Here is a 27,011-nt window from a genome sequence, read left to right as displayed (position 1 = left end):
TTGTTACTTGGCAACATGTAAACTAATCAGCGTTTCACAGTTTTAATTGTTTACATGGATGGTCGGCTTTTAAGGTCCTAAAGCTTAATATGCCTTTGATTATAGTTAGTTTCTCTCTCGGCCTATGAAAATAGTCGAAAAAGTCTTTTGTCAGGATTTTAAAAGCTTTTGAAATAGTTTAAATTAATATTTTTATTGTACAAGTTTCAATGAGAATTCAATGTTGTCGTATTAAAACATTTCTGTTAGTAAAAGGTATCAACGAAAGTAGAGAAGTAAAGCCGCGTCTCTGCCAAAAATTGTGAGTCATAATAAGCGGAAAACAAGGTAGTTAGCCCAAAGCTGTCCTTGTCTGGTTGGACAAAAGTTACATGTAGTTTCCACCATCATTAAATTGCATCAACAGCCAAACCAAATTTATATTGATAAATTTCATCTTCACCAAATTCATCTTTTATCATCCAAAGCATCATCTAAAAAGTTTGTTTGAAAATATTTTACAAAAACTTAGATGATAATTTTTTTAACTCGTTAGAAGGTAAAGAGCAAACTGATGGCTGCCATCATTATCAGATGGCACTGGTGATGATAGCTTAGGTCTGGGCTGACTGAATAGAAATATATCCTAACAGTTCCTGTTCTACATTGTCCTGTCACTTATGCACACACTCTCAACCAGCTATCGAGTCCACCCTCACACCAGTTATCAAGTTCACTCTAAACCAGTGATCGAACCCACCCTCACACCAGCTTTCAAGTTCACCCTCAACCAGTTATTGAGTTCACTCTCATACCAGCTATTGAGTTCACCCTCTCACTAGCTATTGAGTTCACCCTAACACCAGTTATTGAGTCCACCATCACGCAAATAATTGAGTCCACTTTTCTACCAATGATCTACATGTATGATCCACCCTCAAACTTGCATAGAAATAAATTTTTCGAATGTTGAGTTGTCAAAACTAGTTTTGGATTTACTTCCCTTGGCATTTTTTATGTACGATGGTGCATTCAAATGCTGCTGACTTCATATTTTACATTTGCTGCCTAGATATAGTAATAGCTTAAAAATGGGCAGTTTTCACATATTTTGTGCTGCAAAAAGTATGCATGTGTCGTGTGTCATGTGTCAAAACGAATGCATGTGTCATGTGTCAAAAAGTATGCATGTGTCATGTGTCAAAAAGTATGTGCCATCATATAATACTTGAATGAGTTTATAGAAAAGAAAGAATTAAACTAATAATAAGCTTTCTTGACCTTCTCTCTCTCTCTCTCTGAGTAGCATGTCCTGTGAGGTTGTAGGCGATCATGGTTCTCTCCACTCTCTGTAACCATGACTGCTCTTGGCAGTTTTCAACAGAGGTTTGCCATTGCCTTCTGTTGAGTGTATATATTGAGACACATATCTAGCTCGCTGGCGGTTGGCTCTCAGAGAAATTACTCCGCTCTTTGTCAGGTTTTGTTTCTAGTTTTGCGGAGTTGCTAGTCACCCTCTTAGTCTATGTTGGAACACAGATGGGGGAACCGGTTTAGTTGCCGATGACCCAACCAGATTCGGCTCAGAAGCAATTTTGGTTGGGTAGATGCCCTTTTTTAACACCACCAATAGTTCTTATGTGACTCAAACCACTGACCTATAGATCTTAAGTCAGCGCTGTAACCTCTGACCCACAGCTGCTCCTATCTGGCCACCGGCAGCCAGGTAGGACCTTGACCAACCTTGACCTTAACACTATCATAATAACAATATTATTTTGCTTGTATTGACAAACAGCAGCCCATAATAGACTTCACTCCCTAAGCAATGTGGTCTTGAACAATTCGGTCCTATAACAACGCATGCATCCTTATAAGAGCCATAAAACACATCTTACGTTACCTTATACAAACTTGTAAAAGGTTTTTGGATAAAAAAAACAAACCACGCAAATATATCATAAACTAGCTTCTTATAGACACATTCACCTCCCTCTCACGACGCCCCCATCATATTCTTTGGCTATTTATAGATTAACAATTGGGTTGTTGACAATGCAACTGCCCAGTCTCTCGGGCTGTTCGCATAATTGAGTCTGACATGGCGTGCATAAAACATGCTAGTGTATAAATCTCCTCACGTTTCTGCTGTCTTGCAGACTCTAAGAGAAAACGGGCATCTGCTCAGCTCTGTCACATCTACGACACTGGTATGACATACTCATATCTTCTTATCCGCTATTTCTATTATTCTAATAATAATTATAAGGAATGTTAAACAATATTATAATAGTCTTATATTATTATGAAGCAAGGAGTATGATATCATCAACTCTGATATTGTATGGTTATAATTCAGTACATGATTTGTTATATAATTATTTGCATACTATAGATAGTGTGTCTATCAAACCGTTGAGGGTAATGTAGGTTTCTCCAAGTTAGCTGAAAAAGACCAACCAAATACAACTTGTGGCTGGAAACCTACAAGTTGTATTTGTGTTTGTAAACACGTACATTTTGTTAGTCAGCTTCACCTATTTGCATTGCCTTACAATTTACTGCATACAACTTTTAAACTCATCTATATTACCTAAAATGTTTTGAATTGTTTAATTTTATGTTAAGAGTAAAATATGGTAGTCATTTTCAGAAAGGGGTTGTCTCAAATACTTGCTGCAACATATAGCAAGGAAACATGGTTTTCACGCAAGCATTTTTGCCAGCATATAGAAATTATTATAGTAGTTAGTCGCAATAGTAGTTAGTCGCAATAGTAGTTAGTCGCAATAGTTGTTAGTCGCAATAGTTGTTAGTCGCAATAGTTGTTAGTCACAATAGTTGTTAGTCACAATAGTTGTTAGTCACAATAGTTGTTAGTCACAATAGTTGTTAGTCACAATAGTTGTTAGTCACAATAGTTGTTAGTCACAATAGTTGTTAGTCACAATAGAGCCTTTAGGTTATTGTTTGCTAATTAGAATTTGCTGATGCTACAAGTTTTGTTAGAGAACAAAAAAAACTATAATATTAATTTTTCTGCTCAAAGGTAATTTAACAGTTTTATGTAACAATCACATTTTACATTTTACATAAAATGTACCAACTGAGACAGTTACATCTATTACAATATTTTTGTGGTTATTCTGAGTTTTGGTTAATAATTACTGGTAAATTTTTATTTTTAGGGATTCAAAGACGATGTAATATGAAAACGGTCTTAACAGCTTCAAAAACTATCATTTTCTGCCGCAAAATCTTTATAACTGCTGAGTTTTACAAATATGAGTATGTAAAATATAATACGTTTTGAATAAGTAATAACAATAAAAATAATAAATATGACTCAAAAGCTACTAATTTACTAATAAATTTTGTTGATAAAGACAATTTATTCGTCGGGCCTATACCTTTTAATCGAAAATAAATTGCGAAATTTAAAATGAACTGTATATTTTTATTATGTAATGCATATGGTAAATAGATAAAATGCAAACTACAGACCACGCTGTTTGATTAAAATAATATTTTTGCTTTAAGGTTTGTCAATTCATTTTTATTATAATGTTAAGTTATATGTTTTATTATAAGGTTATTTTATTTAATGTACAAAATAGCCAGACAGAAAAGAGTGATTTGCTTTTTAATAAAGTATTTATCTAGAAATAAAATGTAGTTATTTAAGAACGACCTTAGTAAAGTACGCTTGTGGTATGTAAGTGCAATGAATGATAAGATGACGCGACGGGATGCCGAGTACACACATTATATTAATTACATTTATATTGTTATAATCACCCACAACTAACACTGTCTTTTGCTCACCGACTTTCAGTATATAATAGTATTGCTATTATATTTAGAATCGGAGAATGTTTAGAATCGGTTTCAATCCGCTTTATAATAAATAATTAAAACACGTATAAATAATAATAAATGCTTTTACTGGTTAAAATAAACCTTATAATATGTTGTAAGAAACCTTTCACTCTAGTCGGTTATCATACATACACTCCATCTGTCAGTTAGTCAGTCAGATTAGTAAACACCCTAAACATCAGAGTATGAAGCGGCAAAGAGCCACTTCGTTGGAAAGCTGTGACTGATCACTAGAATTAAAATGAGATAGACTAGGTGTTTACCTAGTGTAGGTGGGGATTTCTGAATGTATCAATAACTTTGCTGTAAGAAGACAAAGGCTATGCAATTAACTCTAACATCTCATTGACTGCAATTAACTCTAACATCAAGACTTCATAGCATCAAGCTGCATATGAATTACATGTAATTGTACGTGAATGGAATACATTCTGTTTATAAAAGTTCACTTAATGTTCACCTAGGCATCTCTAACAGGTTATCAGAAACAGATCAGAGTACTTTAGAGCTGATAATACGGTGTAAGATATCTGACCAGCAAATGAACAAAATTTTTAAATTCTCTTCACATTTAACAACCATAGGTTTTTGTTCAGCTCTCAAATAAGAAGAGAGGTATTATAAACAGCTTTCTATTACAATAGACGTCGGCATCAGTGAGGGCATGATGGAGAATGAGCTCATATGCATCAATGTTGGTGGAAGAGAGTTCTGGACTTATACGAGTACATTAGAGAAGCTGCCAGGCACAACTCTGTCACAAATAGCCGCACTCCGCAAGTCTCATCACACTTATATCTCCCATAAAGACTGCTACTTTTATGATAGGAGTCCAGAAGCTTTCAGATCCATACTAGAGTACTACAGGTAAGTTAATGTCAGTCATCACTACAGGTGAGAGTTACTGTCAGTCAGTACCACAGGTGAGTTACTGTTGGTCAGTACTACAGGTGAGTTACTGTCGGTCAGTACCACAGGTGAGTTACTGTCAGTCAGTAATACAGGAGAGTTACTGTCTGTCAGTACTACAGGTGAGTTACTGTCTGTCAGTACTACAGGAGAGTTACTGTTAGTACTACAAGTGAGTTACTGTTAGTCAGTACTACAAGTGAGTTACTGTTAGTCAGTACTACAAGTGAGTTACTGTCTGTCAGTACTACAAGTGAGTTACTGTCTGTCAGTACTACAGGTGAGTTACTGTCTGTCAATACTTAATGGTAGTTGCTGTCTGCCAAAAAGGCTACTTCAGGTATTATGTTATAAATAATTTAGTTGCTACTTTAATATTATAGTATGTTTTACTATATTATAGTATATTATAGTATATTATAGTATATTATAGTATATTATAGTATAATATAGTATATTATAGTATATTATAGTATATTATAGTATATTATAGTATAATATAGTATATTATAGTATATTATAGTATATTATAGTATATTATAGTATAATATAGTGCTAAAATACTTTAATATCTGTAATGTGAAACAAACTGGTGAAATGTATTGTATATAATAACTACAGCCAAACCTCTCCTTAGCATAAATGTATGAACTGTTTAATACTTGCAAACTTCTATTTAGGGTGACCTCTTCATACGTGTACAAACTGTTTGGTACAGTCAAACCTCTACTTAGGGTGACCTCTTCATACGTGTACAAATTGTTTGGTTCAATCAAACCTCTACTTAGGGTTACCTCTTCATACATGTACAAACTGTTCGGTACAGTCAAACATCTACTTAGGGTTACCTCTTCATACATGTACAAACTGTTTGGTACAGTCAAACCTCTACTTAGGATTGCCTTAATGTACATGTATTAACCATTTAGTACTTTCAAACCTTTTCTTAAGATTGTCTCAACACCCATGTATGAACTGTTTGACATACGGTCTTGAAGATCGTAAGCAAAAAAAAATCGATAATAAAAGTGTAGAGACCATAAATGAAAAGAGAAAGAAACGTATTTATTTATAATATAAAAATGCGGTATAAGTGAAGGTATTGATGCTCTGTCCGTTTCCTACATAGCCAATGCTGTGCTATTTGCATGCCTTTAATGCAAAGTTAGTATAACAACCATTTTTATTGGTTATTTCTTTACCAATTTAATTTGGTAAATTTTTTATACAATAAATTTGTTTCATTGTTGCTACATAAACTCCTCTGCAGTATTTATCAAAAGCTTTTTTGTAGTACTCTCTCACTATCTCTCTCTTTTACTCAACTACCTACCCACTCACCAACTCAGCTACTCATCCACGGACTGACTCACTTACCCGCCCACTCATGGGCTACTGCTTAATAGGAAAACAACAACAAAATGAAATAATGTTCAATATTCTTTTACCTTTGAACGTGACTAATAGTAGAAATGTAAAAAGATTATCTTACAATTAAATATCTTACAATCTGCTATTCATATTTGAACCAAAGAATAAGGGCATCACCTGACCAAACGTATCAAAACAAACTCGCTGCATCATTTTGAAGATACCACATGGTACTCCATGATACATGGTACTCCATGATACATGGTACTCCATGACGCATGGTACTCCATGACGCATGGTACTCCATGACGCATGGTACTCCATGACGAATGGTACTCCATGACGCATGGTACTCCATGACGCATGCTACTCCATGACGCATGGTACTCCATGACGCATGGTACTCCATGACGCATGGTACTCCATGACGCATGGTACTCCATGACGCATGGTACTCCATGACGCATGGTACTCCATGACGCATGGTACTCCATGACACCTGGTACTCCATGACGCATGGTACTCCATGACACATGGTACTCCATGACACATGGTACTCCATGACGCATGGTACTTCATGACACATGGTACTCCATGACGCATGGTACTCCATGACACATGGTACTCCATGATGCATTGTACTCCATGACACATGATACTCTATGACGCATGGTACTCCATGACACATGGTACTCCATGACGCATGGTACTCCATGACACAAGATACTCTATGACGCATGGTACACCATGACACATGGTTCTCCATGACGCACGGTACTCCATGACGCAGGGTACTCTATGACACATGGTACTCTATGACACATGGTACTCTATGACACATAGTACTCTATGACGAATGGTACTCCATGACGAATGGTACTCCATGAAATATGGTACACTATATAAATATGGTACACCAGGAAATTTGGTACATCATGACATATGGTAGACATGACACATGGTAAGCATAAAACGTGGCACTGTTTGAGACATGGTAGAAATGACATGCGATACTTCATGACACATCGTAGTTTGGTTCAGCCAGGTGCAACTAAAGCTCGTGTCCCATTGGTCAACATATTATTAACGAATTCAATATTCACTTTATTCTTTACTAATGATCTGCTCAAGTATGGTTCATAGTGCAACACGTAGAAGACTATAAAATAGGATATAGAAGAAATGAGGTGAATTTTTAGATTTCGATTCTGATTCATTTGGTTCAAACTTTATAAACTTTGATTTCTTCAGCTGAGATATGCCAGCTTCATAACTTGCGGTGCAGTTGCCACGTAACGACGAGTCAACTGGGTGTTGTACCTAGTACCTCATACCAGCCTATTTTCTCTTAGCAATGCCATTAGTAACTAAAAGGTTTTTTGAATATAATCAATTTTGTAATAGAAGTATTGAAAACAATACAAGTTCAATGTACCTATTGGCTTTGTTCGGGGCAAAATAATGACAAAAGTATGTTGAGGATTACATCGAAACCTAAAATCCAGCAGGATTCTATGCATATTCAAGATCTCTGAATATCTGGCAACAATTGTAGTAGATAATTATAAAGAAGAGAATTATACCAAGGAACATATATTTGCTTAATTACAAAACTTTTGGCTGTATTTTGATTGATGTCGGTTATTGTTTCCAACCGAAACTCACGCTGAGTGGAAGAAACAGCTGATAGGTTTTATCTAAAGCTAATGAGATGAATGCATAAGTGTAGTAGAGTCAGTGCTTGCTGTCTGCTGACCTTTTTAGAAGTCATCATTTTTATCAAACTTCCTCATCAACAGTTATTAATATTACATCACTGTCCAAAAGACTTTCAGCTGGCCTCTTGTTTCTTGACTCATGAATACAACATGACATTAAAGCTTTAGAGTGCCGTTATATTTACTGTCTATATTCACGCACAACTTCCAACTGAGCATTTGATTGACCCCAGGGCTAATAAATCGTTTAATGTTTGTGATATTTTTAGAACGGATGAATTACACGTAGCTGAGTACGTTTGCGGAAACGCCATGAAACAGGTGAGTAGGTGGTTGCATATACTGTACACAGCTGTACAGCATATACGTACAGCATATACATTGTACAGTACATGTACACAGCATATACTGTACAAGCTGTGTATAATTTTTAAAGAAACAACAACCCAAATGTCCAAAAATAACCAAAAATGCTACTAAAACGATGAAATGTGGGTTTACAAAGCAACTGGGAGAACGCAAAGGTTGAAAAACAATCTGGAAGACATGTTGGGCAAAATAAGCCAGCGTGGAAAACTAGAGATAAAAAATTGGGTAGAGGTGGTTGGGAGGTGATGTGGAGGGTCAGGGCTTAAAAAGTAAATATCAAAATAGCTAGAGAATATCACCATAAACAATGATTGGGGAAAATCACAGATTATAAGATAATATTATGTTCAGCAAAGTTGAAATTAGCCATAAAAGGCACAGATAAAAGAAACTGGGAAAATCAGAAAGTTTTTCGTCAGATAAACTGTCCAAATGTATCGTAACCAGTAATGGCACCCACTTTGTATCATGACTGACCATGAGTAGTCTTCAGGAGTACTTTGCTCCAGTGAACAAACATTAAAAATCCATAAAGGAAGCATCTCTATGCTCTGTTGCACAATCACGGTGTTAAAGCAGATTTTTATTTCCTAAGGAAGATTATGGTGAGAAATTTATGACGTATTTCCAGTAGTAGAGGTGGCACAACTTAAAAGGCAATATTGATTACATAATTATGCAAATTAAATAAAAATAATAGAAAAAAAGATTTAATTTAGATGTACCGGTACTAGTTTCATCAGAGACAAGGCAGCTGTTCAACTCTAATGATTTAACTAAATCAGTTAGCTCTATTAGGCAAGCAGCACCAGTGGCAGCAGTAACGGCAGCGTAACTCAACAATTACAACATAATGTAATTAGTTTTTTACAGAATGACACCCTTTTTGCTGTTTATTGACATGCATCACCTTCTTAAAGTCTGTTATAATTTCATCATCTGCAGCAGCTATGCATGATGGCAGCTAAACATGTCAGTTACTAAACATGGCAGCTAAACGTGACAGCTAAACGTGACAGCTAAGCGTGACAGTGAAATGTGAAAACTAAGCATGGCAGCTAAACATGGCATCAGATAAATTTAGCATTTCAATTCATCAAATCTGTGTCTCAGTTTTTCCATTCTTGTGACGAACTGCAACAGTTGCCTGTGTTCCCGAAGTATTGGAAAGTATTAAAAAGATATAAGTTATTAAAGCTATTATGGTTTTAAAAACTGGAAAACATAGGCTAATTAAATTCAACTTTCCAGTCGGGTCTGTTTAAGCCTTTGGCTAAGAGATAATTTTACAAAAAAGTGTCGTTAATCGAACGCTGGGTCATAAAAAAGAAGTCATTCACAAAGATCAGAGTCTACATTATATCAGAATGCAGGCTCTGGTTGAAAGTTGATAAACCTTTCCATGAAATTATAAAAAGACTTTTGAATATCAATTTACGATTAAAATGGACGCCCATGTTTGAAACTAGATAACTGTATAAGAACTAACCAGATTTTTCAGACCCTGTTAACCATGGCGAGTGAATGATACAAATGTATTAGCCATGGTTCTTAGGATCTAGCTTTAATCAATGGGTTTTATCTTATGCGGCCCTTTATTGATATAGCTTAGCGAAGTACTTTAAAAGCAAGAGAGAATAGGAAGCTCTCCATTAAGCTGATGGATTGTGGAACCTGTAGACACCTGTCACAATATAATCAGCAGAGCTGGTCAAGTCAACAAACCTTGATTAGGGACACATATAGACCAGATGACCGACTATATCATCCATAGTTGATATTGTTTATACTGGATAATCACTCTATTAGCAGTAAAATCAATTTTCTTCTAATAGATGAACACTTAACTTTGCTGCAGGAACTAGAGTTCTGGGGTCTGAGCGAAGCCGAGATAGAGCCCTGCTGTTGGGGCAGCTATGCAAAGTATCACAGCCACAAGGAAACGTTGGCCAATCTCGAGTCAGCGTTTGGTGGAGAAGAAGAGTATAATTTTATAGAAGAGACAAAAACACTGAAAAATACGGGCACTCGCTGGCAGCAGTTCAAAAGAAAAGCGTGGATGGCTCTCGAGTTTCCTTCAGAGACAAACACAGGGAAAGTATGACACATACCTGCTTTCTTTTATATGCATAAGAAGTTTGAAACCTAGTCGACAGGTGTAATAAGTTTTACTTCAAATATCGTTTTTCAGAGGAAAAAACGCCAAAAAACGAAATAGAATTGTTACCGATGCGCTTGCGCAAAGCACAGATGAAATCGGATGGGTCAAGGTCAAAGATAACTTACCTTCAGTTTGCGGTCATAGAATTCATGAGTCAATCGCATTACACTGTTGAGTGTGGCAATGCTTTTATACGCTGGAAGCATAATAAAAAGTCTATCAACATTGAAAACTAAAAACTTGCTAAGAAATGTATAAAATTTCTTAAAAAACTTTCATAAATCAATGAGACAGCGATAAATCTGTTTTGGTGATTCATTTAATAAATATGACTGATGCTGAGAGCATTTTCTTCATAGACGGCTGCCTACATTTATACTTCTCTGAATAACTTTTTATCAGCATTAGTAATTAATAACAAAATGATGTTTTTCATTAATTGCTAAAAAAAAGAGTAAAGAGAAATCAAGAATTATTGAGGGAGTTGAACAAAAGTGTTTTAAATGTTGGCTAATAGTATTGGGGAGGAGTCGGGATAGTGGATTGTAGGTTGTGAAAACAGAAGGTTTATAAACTGGAACATACGGTGATGGATGTAGTATGTTGGTGTCACGGGATAGAAAATGATGTTTGTCATATGTGTGGAAGAATAAATAGAAATACTCTGAGCATAGTTTCATTGAATTGAGAAACCTGCAACACCAATGCTGACACAACCGAGTTTGGGATAAGGCAATATGTTCAAAGATTTTATAATGTGATTAGTAGAATCATAGTGAGCTGGAATAAGTGATGGAAGTACACAACTCTTTGTATAGAGTTCTGTAAGACAAATAGTTTTTACTACTGTCGATATGGTGAGGCGGGAAATATACATGTACATCAACGCCATTGACAAGATGATGACCCACAAATTGAAAATAAAACAACCGCTATCTTTTTGTATCTGAAATGTCTGCACTGTCTCAAAAAGAACATGTTTGATGAAAGCTTGCTGCAAGCATGATCAATATATTTGAACCATGTAAGATCATCGCTTTTGATGAAACCGAGTAGTCTTGTTGATCTCCTCTCTGACAGAATTTTATCTCCACATTTGAATGGAAGGATGCTGTATTCATACACTTGAAGTCAGTCACATTTTATAATGTTTAGAATATTGTTCAAGACTAACATCGTTAACCTTGAGCCTTTAACCTTGAACCTTGAACCTTTAACCTTTAAAGTTTAACAGGCTGCTTGCTAATTTTTGAAATAGGAAGCAAGTTTTCACATTTCTGATGTGTCAGTTTTCATTTTGATTATTTTCGTAGAAACAAGAAAACGTAAAATATTATAATAACTATGTAATACATTTAAGAAATATCAAATATTGTTACTGTCTTTCATCAACTAGTCTCAGGATGAAGGTCGTTTTCTTAATAAATAATGTTCAGAGTTTTCCCAACCTTCGACCTATCAATTCTATAAAGAGTATCTATCAGTTCTATAAAGAGTATCTATCAGTTCTATAAAGAGTATCTATCAGTTCTATAAAGAGTATCTATCAGTTCTATAAAGAGTATCTATCAGTTCCATAAAGAGTATCTATCAGTTCTATAAAGAGTATCTATCAGTTCTATAAAGAGTATCTATCAGTTCTATAAAGAGTATCTATCAGTTCTATAAAGAGTATCTAACAGTTCCATAAAGAGTATCTATCAGTTCTATAAAGAGTATCTATCAGTTCTATAAAGAGTATCTATCAGTTCTATAAAGAGTATCTATCAATTCTATAAAAAGTATTTAAAAATATTAAAGTTCCACATAAAAGTATATCTGTTGCTGCTAGTGCAATCCCATAGAATGATCAAAATCCTGTTTCAACCAGATTTTTAGTCCACTGATTGTTATGTAACTATTAAGGTAGATCTGTGTTACAGTAAGTTAAAGTCATGTACTGTTTATAAGCTTGTTAGAATGCTGCAGTATAACTTTTAAACTTGTATAATTAGCGACATTTGAGTTTTATTTCATTTGACTGAGTCATTTTATTATGATTTGTTCAGCGTTCAAACTCTAAAAGGTCTCCATCTATACTTGATAGTTTGGAGATGAAAATTATGCCATGAAATTTTGTGAATTAACTTGCAATAAAATGGCACATTAGTTATCTATTTATATAAACAAGTGTATAAACTGCTCATGTTTGGTAGGATTAATTATGAACCAACCAATCGTGATGCCAGATTAATGCCTGGCGTAATCATTTCATTTCAAAAATTAATTATTAGCAAAATACACTGGTCATATCTTACCACTAATGGATGAGAAATATATGATCGCTGAGAGACACGTGTAATTTGACATTTGGTTGATAGACTGAGATTAATCACTTCAACATAGCGGATGGATTAGTAAGATTGGTATAGCATGTATAGCTTGTATAGCTTTCATAGCTTGTACAGCTTTCATATGTTGTATAGTAGCGCATAGATAGAACTTAGATAGCGCATACATAGAACTGATATTTTTTTCTGATATAAAGATTATAAATATTAAATTAGAAGGAAATAAAATCTATGGTGTAGCGGATACTCTGGACACTGAACAAGGATGCCATAACAATAAACATCTTTCACCTGATGCACACAATTCAGTATTGTAGCCAATAAATACCGTTACACCCTACACCTCAATCCAAATGAGACAGCTCTCTATGGAACTCAGTCTTGACTGTGAGAACTTTATTAGCCTATCTTAGACAGAGTTCTATAAAATACTTGAGCCACAAGAACGGCACGGCTGTTATGAGTTGCCCATTACATAGTTTTGTTCATTTAGTAGATAAAATTATCAGCTAATTAAATATCATATAATAAATGGTGCTTGTCATTGATCTCTATTACTGCTCATCTACAAGCATGACAAAAAAGTAAAACATGGTTCACGAGGAGATAACTCCTTATTAAAGTTAAATTGTCTGGTGGAATAAGCTATCCTGGTGAGGTAGCTGAGTAATAGTCAGAACGGGTGCGCAGACAGGAGTAGACAACTTCATAGTCTCTGTATGTGATTTTTATAGCATTGATGTGTATGCAAATGGTAAGCCTTTCAAATAATTGTTTGCTTGTAGAAAATCTTTGCAGGACCAAAAAGCAAGTAACATTTATATCTATGAACTCTGTATTTTCAGATTCTCATGGGCATATCTATGAGTTTTGTAATTATCTCCATCCTAGAGACGATACTGGAGTCGCACTACATGTTCAGAGTTGTTTACTATGACAAAGATAGAACGGCCAAAGCTCCGAACCCAGCAGATTATCTAACAAGTACAGATACGGATGCCAGCAACTGTTCCAATTCATCTCAGTATCCACATACAGAACCACATCCTGTGCTCAGCACTATTGATGACATCTGCCTTGTGAGTCAGCGATAAATCTCTGAATAACTAGTACTCTCACTACTCGTCTAAAGTCATACATGTAATGCTCACATCTCTATTAACTGTACAATTTAGAATGGTTAGTGAATATTCTCATAGTAGGTTTCCATAGACTACATCGGCTCATCTAGAACATGTCTCTTTGTTTTTATACTCAAGACTGAGTTCCATAGAAAGCTGTATCATTTTGATTGGGGTTTAGGGAGTGAGGGTATTTATTTATTGTCAGGTGAAGATGTTTATTGTTATAGCATCCTTGTTCAGTTTACAGAATATCTGCTGCACAATAGAGGTGCAAGATTAGGATTCCATCTTGCTTAGTGCATGTATTTATCATTTTATATCGGTATAAAACATCAGTTCTATGTAAGCTATGCGCTACTATACAACATATGAAAGCTGTACACGCTATACCTGCTATACATGCTATACATTTCATACAACTTATATATACCATACACATCATACACCCTATATGCGCTACACAGACTAAACATCCTATATATGCTATATAAACTATAAACCTATGCGTGAAATACGCACTATATACACAGTATATATATGCATATACATGTATATATATGTATATATATATGTATATAGCCACAGTTATACATTCTATGCATGCTATACAAACTATAAGACTATACATTCTATACATGTTATAGCATTGTTAGCATGCATAGTTTTATAGCTTGTATATGCTATACAAGCTATAAAACTATGCTTGCTAACCTTGCTATATATGCATTGTATACGATCTAAGCACAATACATATGGGTCACACGCTATAACCAGTAATAATACTAAGGAACAATCCTTAATTGACCATAAGTGCTCTTTTTCAGGCTTACTTCCTCCTGGAACTCATTATTCGACTAAGTTTCTGCCCAAACCTCTGCAAGTTTTTCAAGAGCCCTCTCAACCACATAGACATCTTTTGTGTAATACCACAGCTTATCTCCATCATAATCAAACACACGGTGAGTTGTCTTATCTCACCTCAACTCCACATATATTTTTGTCCAACTATATTATGCTGACCTTGACAATTGAGTCTGTGAAATACCTACAGTACATATAGTGCGGCTGATATTGAAAACATCATAAGATCTTAGCTGATTTGTTTATTATGCATAAAACTGAGGGCTGCCACATCCGCTACACCCTTATAAGGACCGAATAAACATACCCATGAAATGCATCTTTTTCGTTAACCAACACATTGGCCGCACATCAGCAATATTTTGTTGATGAGTCATTTCAAAACTAACATGTAGGTTATTTTGTCAGCAGAAATTAAACCGACAGATGTGTACTTGGCTGAAATAGTTGATTCTAACAATTAACTCCATTTGATATATTTTCAGCGCAAGATAGTTTCATTGAAGATTTATGTTCAGCTAATGATGACAACAATGGTTTATACGAGCAACTTGTATCAGAACAAAAATATTCTCACTTATAACAGAAATATTAAAACCAAGAGCGTAAGTTCGCACTGCCCGTGGAAACGTTAAGATAAATTTGAGCTTTTTCGTAGCTAAACTTTATGCCATGATCTCAAAGCATTCTTGTATTTGAACGTTTCTATAGTTAATGTGTAGCATTTTTCTCTGTAACAAAATATAGCGATGTAAATAGAAGCACAATCCTATCACAAGTTCTTGATATCCCACGGATAAACAAATACTGGTAAAAGAAAATCTAGCAAGGACATCACGCGTTCACACAACTGAGATCTATTCTCATTGGCCTCAGTAGCTGTACAGGTTAATGCTCTACTGTTCTCACTTCCCTCGCTCCATTACTATAACGGTGAACGGGGCAGATACAAGCAACCTAATCATATTCTCATTAGCCGAATATATAGACCGTGTTTAGACGGATTTAACTCTATTAATAAAAGAGCTGAGAGCTGCTTGAGTACTGACCCTGCAGCAGTTAGTCAAATGAAGAATACACAGTTATTGGTCAGACTAGCTTTAGAACCTAAACTCACCAAATGTTTGAATTTATAAATTCCTCATGTTCTAAACTGTTGATTATTCTATTTTGGTTTAATATCTAAATACATAAAGTTATGCAGAGTTACATAGAGTGATGCAGAGTTACACAGACTTATTAGAGTTACATATGGTTATGCAGAGTTACATAGAGTTATGCAGAGTTTCATAGTGTTATGCAGAGTTACATAGACTTATCAGAGTTACATAGTGTTATGCAGAATTATATAAAGTTGTGTCGAGTTGCATAGAGTTATGTAGAGTTGCATAGAGTTACGCAGCGTTACATAGAAGTATGCAGAGTTACATAGACTTATCAGAGTTACATAGTGTTATGCAAAGTTATATAAAGTTATGCAGAGTTGCATAGAGTTATGCAGAGTTGCATAGAGTTATGCTGAGTTACATAGTGTTAAGCAGTGTTACAGAGAAGTATGCAGAGTTACATAGACTTATCAGAGTTACATAGTGTTATGCAAAGTTATATAAAGTTATGCAGAGTTGCATAGAGTTATGCAGCGTTACATAAATAAAACTTTCAATTCTTATTTTCTATTCATTTATTATGGTTTCAATATGGTTTTGAGTAAAATTTAATCATCTGCAGTCTATGAGATTTACGATACGTAAGATTTATAGTTTTAAGGCTTTTGGAGACTTTGGCTTCTGCATCAGCAGGAACACTTACACTGCATTATAATGTTGGTCCAATGTTATTGAGTAGATGACAAACTATCAGTTACTGAGATATTGTCTGATCACTGCAGTCACCTTCTGAACACCTTTTAATGTTTCCTTGTTTTGAACCCATAATGCTTTGCAGACATCAGCGCTTCACCTTGACAGCGTAAGTGACGTGCTGATAAGTTGAAGTTTTCAGTTTTCAGATTTTATTTGCTTCTCACTTCCTGCATGATCCCTGGCTGTATATGCCTTCCGCTATTCCTACTAATCTAAATAGCAAAACAGCACCTTAGCAAATCAATGGCAGCATGCTTCGTAGGCCATAAAATGCTTCTCTCCTCCTGCTGATGTGTACGCCAAACATTTTTCTTTACGAATTGTGCCACTCTGACTTGTGCAGTCAGGTGTAGGCAGGGTACCTATAAACCTTCTCCTATCACAAACCGGAAAAGATTATTCTAATTTCATTGAACAACATTTGTCACAAGTAATTTCATTGGCCCATATTTGCTACAGTTAATCTCATTGGTCCATATTTGCTTCAGTCTCATGCTAACTTTTATTAGATAATAACTCACCAGAAAGAGGTAAAATATGCATGTTCTCCTTTTCACTGTTTCTTCTACTATCCTAATTCTTAACCTAATTTCTTTAATAGCTCAGAACTGTTGTTGCATTTTAATAGATTTTTAGCTCTATTCAGCCTGAGATTTAACTCTATTTAGTCTGGGATTGTTTTATTGTTTGTAGTCAGCGGTATATAATCAACAGGATTCCAACTGGTTGCAGGAGGTATTGTGTGTTTAATAAGATTCAATAGCATACATGTATGTGTTTTGGTACCTTACCACCTTCTGCAATCTGCAAACAATGTGTAGTGCTTTGAAAGACTAAGGTTTTAGTGGAGCAGATGCGGTGTCGTGGTTACCACTCTGGGTAGTGGGCTTACTAGCGAACTGCCGAACAACAGGGCAGTGGTTCAAACCCTGCCAGGGTATGTCAAAAAAGGGCATCCAATCTTAAATCATTCCAGTGCTATGGGAGACAGTCCGAACATCATCTGAAGCAGGCAATGTGAAACTGTCCATAGTTAGTAGTCGTTGTTGTGTTTAAGTGTCATACAATCAGATTCTAGGGATACTACTTCAGTTCTCTATAGAGAATATGGGAAATGTGTAATCCAAACTATTAGATCATGATGATCATAATATGATGGTCCTGTCTATGACAAAATACCCCTTAGTGAATAAAATAGGAATAGCTTAAAACTGATGGTTTCATCAGTTTTGACTTGTTCCTACCTTATTTGTGATTTTATTTGTGACTTATTCATATTTTTCTAACGATCAGTTTTAAAGGTCTTGACCCTGATTGGCTTACACTTAAACCGCAACAGTGTACTACTAATACCACGTGTATTTGCTAGCATGACTTACCGTACATTTGAAAAGAGTAATATATGAATAGTTTCTACTGACGTTGGATTGATGTGTAGCACCAGAATAGTTTTGGTTGGGCACCTTTCCTGACACCACTGACGGGCCATGTGTGTTTTGAACCACAGACCCACAGATCCACTGATCATATAAGTTGGCTCCCTAACCACTGGACCATGTCTTTTTCACAAGAGTATCAGACTAGTTGCAATCTCCGAGTTTTATTTAAATAGAGCAATTTTATCAAGTGTGCAGTACCAGTTTCACCAACCCCCATTAAATGTCAATGGTCCACCGTTATTGATGTCTATTAGCCTACACTTCTCTACATGTTCTGTGTACCTCTTGGAAAAGTGTGTCAAGTTTAGTTCAAGGCATGTTTTTCACCTTGGTACATTCTCCATTCTAGTAAGAGAAAGTCTACTGCTCAGTACTCTGTGCTTTTCTTCGTTTACTAAACAGGAAGTGGATGGAACTGTCATGCAGAGCAAAATTTCAAATGTTATGTATGCAGTAAACTAGAGTACTCATTATATTGTGTGTTGCGAGACTTTCATGCATCCTGTTTTTTAGTATCCGGCTATGTTATCTAAATAACACGTGTTATCCATATAACACATGTTATCCAAATAACATGTGTTATTCAAATAACATGTATTATCCAAATACTATGTGTTATCCAAATAACATGTGTTATCCAGATAATATGTAAATTTATAACCCTCGGTAATTGCTGCTTATAAGTCTAATAAGTTTTCATTCTGCGCTAATGGAGAACTTGAGCACTAACATATCAAATGCCAACAAAGAATAAAGCCTGTGTCCCATGCATGCATAGCCTCATTCTTTATGATCGCTACAAAGTAAGTGATTGAGCATAGAGCATATTTGTATTTTCATACTAACCATATGTGTGAATGAATACTATCAGTTAACCATATTCAGATAAAACTGGGAATTTATTTATTTGAATAATAATGATAACCAATGATAATTAGGTGGATTCGCAATATTTAGCTTTGTTGACCAAAAATCTCAGACTCAATATAAAAAAACCAATTACACTGATAAAATTAATTCAAAATCGGATTATCATTATAAAATTCAAACTGCTGTTTGAAGTTATTTAATAGTTGTGTTTACTGACAGTATTTCTAGTCACATTCCATCTTATATTGTGTTGCTAGCATGTGGTAGAGCTATCTAGTGGATCTGGATGCGCTCTGCTTGGCACCGACTACAGACAATATGAGAGAGCTGGAGACTTCCTGAAAGCCATCACGGTCCTGAGGACAGTGCGCATACTCAGGGTCTTCAAGTTAATGAAGCACTATGCTGCCTTTAAGATACTTGCCTATACTATAAAGGTATGTATAGAGCGCTGTGAGAAGCTTTTGACCATCATATTTCTGCTGCTCCATCTACCAAAGGACTGACAAACATCAGAGTTTAGCCTAGAATAAATAAATGCACAAAACATCTTGATATTATCCTGTTTTGATGGCATGTAGAATATTGCATTCACTTGCATTCTTCTCTGTAAAAAATAACTCTATAATATACAGAGAAACCTTTGGCTTTAGGTTGCACGGTGACATTTTTGATAACTGGTTTTTGCATAGTGTTTTTCATGTAGTCACGTCTAACTTCTAGTGCGGCACTGTAAACTAGTTTGCAAGCTCTGCAGTTTGTCATCTGCAAATTATTTTAAATTACATGAATTTGTGTATCACCCGCATGCGGGAGTCCTACTTGTAGAATGGCAAGGAACGGTAGGTGTTAGCAGGTGAGCATTCTTTGTAAATGCTTGTAATTATTTGTGTGACACATTTTGGCAGGTGAGTGCAAAAGAGCTCCTGCTAATGGTTGTCTACTTGATGACAGGAGTACTAATATTTGCAAGTATTATTCATTATGCGGAAAAGGAAAATTTTGATTCAATCCCAATAGGTAAGTTAACTCTATGAATATTTTCAGTAACAATCAAATAAAGTCATTCTACAAATGCAACTAGTGTTAGTTTGGTCACTCAAACGTTGTATGTTAATAATGCATCTGAGGAAACATCTCAATACCTCATTGGATAAGCATGATGATGTAATTTAAACCAGAATTGTAACTCATGATGACATCTCTATTGCTCAGTGTTCTTATCATTTTGAAAAATTGTGTAAACATTAAAAAATAATGAGACAAATTGATTTTAGTCAAAGTCAATTTTTCAAGACAAAACTAAATATTTTGCCTTACTCATATTCCGAACAAAACTAGACATAATTTAAATTCATTTGCAAGTCCATCCTAGCAAAGAATTTCGTTCTTTGCTTAGATGGACCTCTAATAAATCGGTTTTTCTCATTTGCTAATTACGAAAACTCATTCCTTCTCATTCTTGCTAAGATTATTTTGCTATCTAATGGGATCATATCGCTAATGGCTTTTTGAGATTTTCTTTAAAAAGCTTCCTATTCTACTAAACAATATGTCATTACATAAAGTGGTTGTAGCTACCTCACAGAACTGCAGCGAAGCTCTTCAAAAACTACAGTTAGTTTGCTGAGCTAAAAATGCTAAACTTTTAATCAATACTCACTTACTTCCTAATAGAGCTAGCGTAACACTAGAGCATCTTATTTTTAAGTGTTGTATTTCAGCAGTACAAACATAACTAAATCTAAGTATAACTGACACAAAGCGCAAATACTTTTAAACATAAACGTATCGATGCAACTTTACCTCTTTAGGATTCTGGTGGGCTCTGGTAACCATGACAACCGTCGGGTATGGTGACAAGCACCCTAAAGAGCTAGTTGGATATTTGGTTGGCTCACTCTGTGTGATGTCTGGCGTTCTTGTCATTGCCTTCACAGGTCAGTAAGACTAGCTGCCTCGACTAGACATGGAGTTGCTTAGGGTACCTTCAGCATCTCTGCTCGTGCCCTAAAGAGGTGCTCTTGATGAACTGTTGAAAAGACACCTGTCATGTCATGTCGTATTGGATAAGTGTTTGTTTAGTACTACATCTATCCATAAACTCGCAGTTATATTGTGAGTATGTAGGTGATCCAATAATTATTCTATTAAAGACCCGTAAAAGAATGCAAAAACATTTTAAGTAATGAGGGTTTGGTTTTTGTGTGGTTCAGTTATCATAGCCTAAAAGCATTAAAATATTTGTAAGGATCTCAAGCCATGGCGTCTGCTAATGCCTCATCAGACATGAACTTATCGCCGGTCAATAGATGCTATTCAACTCAACTATGTTGTACTCTACTGAAAACAAGAACTAAAATATTTTCCTAAGTTTATGAGAGATACGCAATTGAAATTGGAATGCCCCACATCAAAGCAATTCTGTGCACCACCTAAACCTAGGATATCTGAATGTGCCTTTAAACTAACAGGTTTGCGACAACTAAAGCAATCACGATAACGCATGTACATTGTTTAGGTTCATAGCCGTATAAACAAGCAGTTATCCTCTCACCAACATAAGAATAGCATCTAGCTTCGCATTGAAAATATTAACAGAGTGTTGGTGCTTAGTCTATATGGTGGTTTAGTTGAGTTCACTATCTGCTCCTTCTATAACCATGGTGATTAGGCACATCTTTGGAGACATGAAGACCATTTACAGACCTCTAAATTTGCCACAAAAAACTGCTGACTTGTTCAATTAGAAAGCCAGCAAGTCATCATATATGTTTCTATTAAATTTAAAGAAGGAATCAAACAAGTAAGTGGTAAGGTGGACACAAACTACATGTAATGAGTATTCGCAAAGCATTCGTGAAGTCGTCTCTTCACTGTTATAATGAGCTGCTGGTAGAGAAAAACTGTCTCATTTGAGCTTTATGTCAGTTCATTTGATATATAGGCCTATGGTATGTTGCGTCTGTATGATCTCTGCTCTGACTATGTATCCGCTTGAAGAAAGTAGTGGAAAATTTATAATATAAACACCAAAATATTCTTATTACTTCTTTGATTTTAGACTTGTAAAAAGGCTTTCATAATTAGCTTGACTCAATAATTGTATAAATAAATGAGATAAGCATGCTACTGAGAATCGACCAATTCTGATTATTTTTAATAAAAATTAAACGATATTGCTTATAATAGAATAAAACTTATTTAAAGGAAACCCTGTGACCTCTCTACTATACAATCATGATATTCATAGACCTCTCCACTATACAATCATGATATTCATAGACCTCTTTACAATAAAATCATGATATTCATAGACCTCTTTACAACACAATCATGATATTCATAGACCTCTTTACAATACAATCATGATATTCATAGACCTCTTTACAATACAATCATGATATTCATAGACCTCTTCACAATACAATCATGATATTCATAGACCTCTCCACTATACAATCATGATATTCATAGACCTCTTTACAATACAATCATGATATTCATAGACCTCTTCACAATACAATCATGATATTCATAGACCTCTCCACTATACAATCATGATATTCATAGACCTCTTTACAATACAATCATGATATTCATAGACCTCTCCACTATACAATCATGATATTCATAGACCTCTTTACAATACAATCATGATATTCATAGACCTCTTTACAATACAATCATGATATTCTTAGACCTCTCCACTATACAATCATGATATTCATAGACCTCTCCACTATACAATCATGATATTCATAGACCTCTCCACTATACAATCATGATATTCATAGACCTCTTTACAATACAATCATGATACTCCTTGACCTCTTCACTATACAATCATGATATTCCTTGATCTTTTCATACTAGAATAAGGATATTCCTTGACCTCTTCACTATACAATCATGCGAGCCATTAGGCATATAACCTTACTTGTAACCTACTCAGCAATGCTGCCCCTAGATTCTTTAGGCATAGCTCTATGATTTCTTTTAAATCTGGTCTATTTCTATACCAGCTTTGCTATACTTTTTTTAAATGTTCCTTTTTGATAAACAAACACATAAACAATTGAAAAGGCTATTGATCTGCTATTAAATTACATGTTCCATATTTTATAAGATGATATTTAGCTCGGTTAGTTGTAGCAGTTGAGTTGTCTCATCATGTCTCCTTGTCCAAATCTTATGACAGTCATAGAGGCAATTAGATGGCTCGCAGCTCTGCATCAGAAGAATCTATTGACAAAGATGATATTGAGTATTTGTTTGAAATTCCCATGCACATATGTACAAATCTGCTCTTTTAAGTGGTATTATTCAGAAAATAAGTGCTTCAATATGTATATATTCGTTCTTTCATAGAGTATTATTCAGATAATAAGTACTTCATTATGTATAGCTTCATTTTTTCAAGGGGTATTATTCAGATAATAAGCACACCACTATGTATAGCTTCGTTTTTCCAAGGGGTATTATTCAGATAATAAGTGCACCACTATGTATACTTGGTTCTTTCAAAGGGTATTATTCAGATAATAAGTACTCCAATATGTATAACTTTGTTCTTTCAAGGGGTAATATTCAGATAATGAGTACTCCAGTCTGTACAGCTTCGTTCTTTCAAGTGGTATTATTCAGATAATATGTACAGTTTCGATCTTTCAAAAAGTATTATTCAAATAAGGATGTATTCCCAAAACACAGTTTCTATTTTAAATGGACATTTGATAACAAATAATTTAGTCATTTCAGCTAGAATTACCAATTTAATTTAAATATATCTATTGCCTAAATAAAACTCTACTTTTTCAAATGTTTTTATGAGCTTAATTAAAAAAACAATTATATTCCAAAGATCAGTTCACTGGAACATAGTCCGAAATTAACGCCTTACCTAATGTCTAATTACAGACCTATGAAATAAAATCGTATTTAAGTATTCTTTAATTTGTTAGAGTTGTCTCTTTTTAGTGCCGATTGTGGTCAACAACTTCTCACTCTACTATACTCATGCTAAAACAAGAATAAAGCTGCCTAAGGAAACCGTACAGGAGTTAAGAAGAAACAAAAACATGAGAAAGAATCTCGGTCTGTCAATCAGCAAAATGCCCGTAGGTAGCGACTCTCTAATCAGTGCAAGACCACCTAGACCCGCTAGTCTACCTGCTAGTCTATCCGCTAGTCTACGGGAGACCAAGTTGTGTGATCCTTTAATCATTACCTCAGGTATAAGCTGTTTGTGCAACCGGTTGTAATCTGGCCCAATTCACCTTGCACATCTGTCTCCACCTGCCACGACCAACTTGCCCTTTCTAGCACCGACTGATTATTGTCAAAAACTGTCATATCACCCGCCATCAGGTGTCACTGGCTGTGTAAGTAAGTGTCAAGAAGTGTCAGTAAGCTTCAACCCCTAAATGTGATATTTCTCCTCCCAATGCTATGAGTCATTGTCAGTGCTTAGTGATTATTTTATAGAAATAGCAGTTCTTGCCAAGCAAGGCAAGTAAGCCCTTCCTCCCTAACTTATCGGTTTAAAATAAAAAAGATATTGATTGGAAAAACGATGATACAAGAAACCATCACCTATTTCCTACTCTTGACTATCTAAACCTTCGCAGCTCTTCCGGTTTGAACTAGCTAAAACTACTACCTTCTGTAGCCTTATTCTCCTCCTATGTTATTTATTAATGCATCTGCTATACCTCTGTACAATATGGATCAGCAAAATTTATACTGTACTGCGATTGCCATGAAAATCTTTTCAAGGACAGAGCAGTGTTTAATTACTTTTAAAACGAATTAAAAATACATCATGACTAAGCAAAAATTGAACTACAGTTGTCGGGCTGATGCTTAATATTTTTCAGCTTTTTTAGAAATAGCGTGTTCATCAGAGAGTGCTGTGTTATATTGTAGCTGGTAGCCACCCTGTCCTCTCTGTGTGCGGTCAACAACATAGCATGTACCAATGAGGCGCTGGAACTAAACTTGGAAGAAAGGAAGAATCAAACAAATGGAGTCTTGTGTGAAGTAGTCCAGCCCGGCCAACCATCTCTCAGCTAGTCTTAGTAACCGTTTCAAGCTGCCAAAAAATGCTGACTTTCCTACTCTTCACGTGAAATCAAACCAGTGCACATTACAATAATATTCCTTATGCAGTATCAAGTGACAATCTATTCCTATAAAACTCAGTACTCCCCTATTGCCAGAGTTTAGCAATATATACTATTATTTGCTAATATTCAAAATGTATTCATGTATAAATAATTTAAAAGGCTCGTAGGGGTTCGTGTGACCTGCCTGTATTGTGATTCACTGTGTTGCACACCAACTCTATATTATTACATTATACATTTATCTTCCATATTCATTGGCCACTGACAAGTACCTGCTCTTCGAGTCTACAGATGCTATAGTATGCTTTTATACTTATTATGTTTAGCTTCTGCTTCTCATAATATCACAACCAAAGATAATAACAGCCAGGTTTCTCTTAACTTATTTGTGCGTGTGCAGGCGGTTGTGTGCCGCTTATAGGTAAAGAATAGAAAATAATAAAAATACAAACGTAAAGCAAAAGGGACTTTCCGATAGTTTAAGACTAGCAGCAGGACTGCCTACTGGTTGTTTGTAGAAGAACAGACACGGTAATGGCATCACGCAGATGAGCGAGAACCAGTAGCACCACCGTCACCACCTGCCCCCAAGCGCTTCACCAGTTTCACTTTTATAACATTTGAAGCCAAGTCATGAAAGTCAAATGAGTATTTAATGAATAATTTAATGCAGCTAAATTATTCAATAAATACTTTAAAAAACATTGATAAGATGCAGCACAAGCTTGAATTAAAAAAGCATTTTTACAGGCATAATTTTTAATGAAGAAAAGCTATTAATCCCTGATGCTTTTGGTTTGATTTTTAAAATACTTCTTACAGTTTTTTTCTGTAGTGGCAAATTATTTTTCAAATCTGTTGAGTCAGTATGGCCCCAAAACTCTAGTCCATAAACCAGGTGTGGGTAGAAAAATGTATAACACAGGTTAATCATTGTTTCGTTGTCAAAGTATCTTTTCCTGTAAGTTGCTTACTGAGAGTTTCTACCGACAGTACAGATAGTCTTTGGCTGCATTCTGGATTCTTGGTTACTAATTTAAAACATGAATAATGTTTGTGACTTTCAGAGTGCACCTGAATATTCTAGTAGGATGATCAACTGCACAAATGCACTAACAGACCTTCCCAAACTATCAAAATGTTAAAAGTGTCTGAAACCAAAAGTGTTGAACAGGAAAGACCAAGTTCTTCTGCCCATTAAACGGTTTCAAACCGAGCACTAGTTATTGTACAATCCCTTACTGAATAAACATTGAAAATAACAGAAAATTGCTTTAGGCTGTTTTGATCTTTCTATCTCAAGCCCCAATGAAGCAGCCCGTAACAACTCTACTTGATATTTGAACTCATGAACTGCAACTGCTAGAGTCTCTGTTCACCTAATTCTCAAAAATTCTATTCTTTCCTGTATTCTTATAGAGGAGAGTGAGGAATTTTATTCTGCTTACTATATCTAATGAGTACTAGTAATTTACCTATCTTGGTAATCAAAACTGATTCAACAAATAAAATTTGATGAAACTCAACTTAATTTTGCGGTGAATTAAAATAAATAACTTCAATAATACATGAAAAAACTAAATTTATTTTATTGCTGTTCGTAAGTTATAAATATTATGCATTTAAATAAACCAATTAAGTTCTCAGGTTCTGTAGAAGTCTGAGTAAGTTCTGTTAATTATTATGTTTGTCGGTTGCTATGACAATGCCAAAGCACAGAATAAGAGATTTCTATGGTTCATGCAAGCAGTAGCTTTGGTGCCTTTGATCTTGTTGAGTCTCCACTTAACTCACAGGCTATTCTACTCCTATATCACAGTATCATCCTTGTTCATCATTACTCATACGAACAACCACAGGAGGTTTCATTACTCATGCTAATTGTAATTGCACTAGAATTGTCTCCTCTTGCTGCTGCAATAAATATGTAATTGAGATAAAATTAAAATGTTACAGCGAAGCATACAACAACATAAAGCTGAGAAAATATGATAATAGTTCAGAATTTATT

General features: G+C 35.1%; 1 protein-coding gene across 1 annotated transcript; it reads left to right on the top strand.

Moving 5' to 3' along the window:
• The first annotated feature begins 4,522 nt into the window (after positions 1-4,522).
• On the top strand, positions 4,523-24,965 carry LOC137388570 (potassium voltage-gated channel protein Shaw-like). Its single transcript, XM_068075052.1, has 11 exons — positions 4,523-4,725; positions 8,126-8,177; positions 10,084-10,323; positions 13,562-13,795; positions 14,665-14,799; positions 17,073-17,093; positions 19,130-19,309; positions 19,781-19,892; positions 20,687-20,812; positions 23,853-23,992; positions 24,801-24,965. The coding sequence occupies exons 1-11, from the start codon at positions 4,523-4,525 to the stop codon at positions 24,945-24,947; spliced, it is 1,590 nt and encodes a 529-aa protein (XP_067931153.1). The 3' UTR covers positions 24,948-24,965.
• Positions 24,966-27,011: the final 2,046 nt, after the last annotated feature.

This window comes from Watersipora subatra, chromosome 2, assembly GCF_963576615.1.
Source record: "Watersipora subatra chromosome 2, tzWatSuba1.1, whole genome shotgun sequence".
Lineage (NCBI taxonomy): Eukaryota > Metazoa > Bryozoa > Gymnolaemata > Cheilostomatida > Watersiporidae > Watersipora > Watersipora subatra.
The sequence above is the reverse complement of the archived record's forward strand: the minus strand, read 5'-3'. Positions and strand labels throughout refer to the sequence as shown.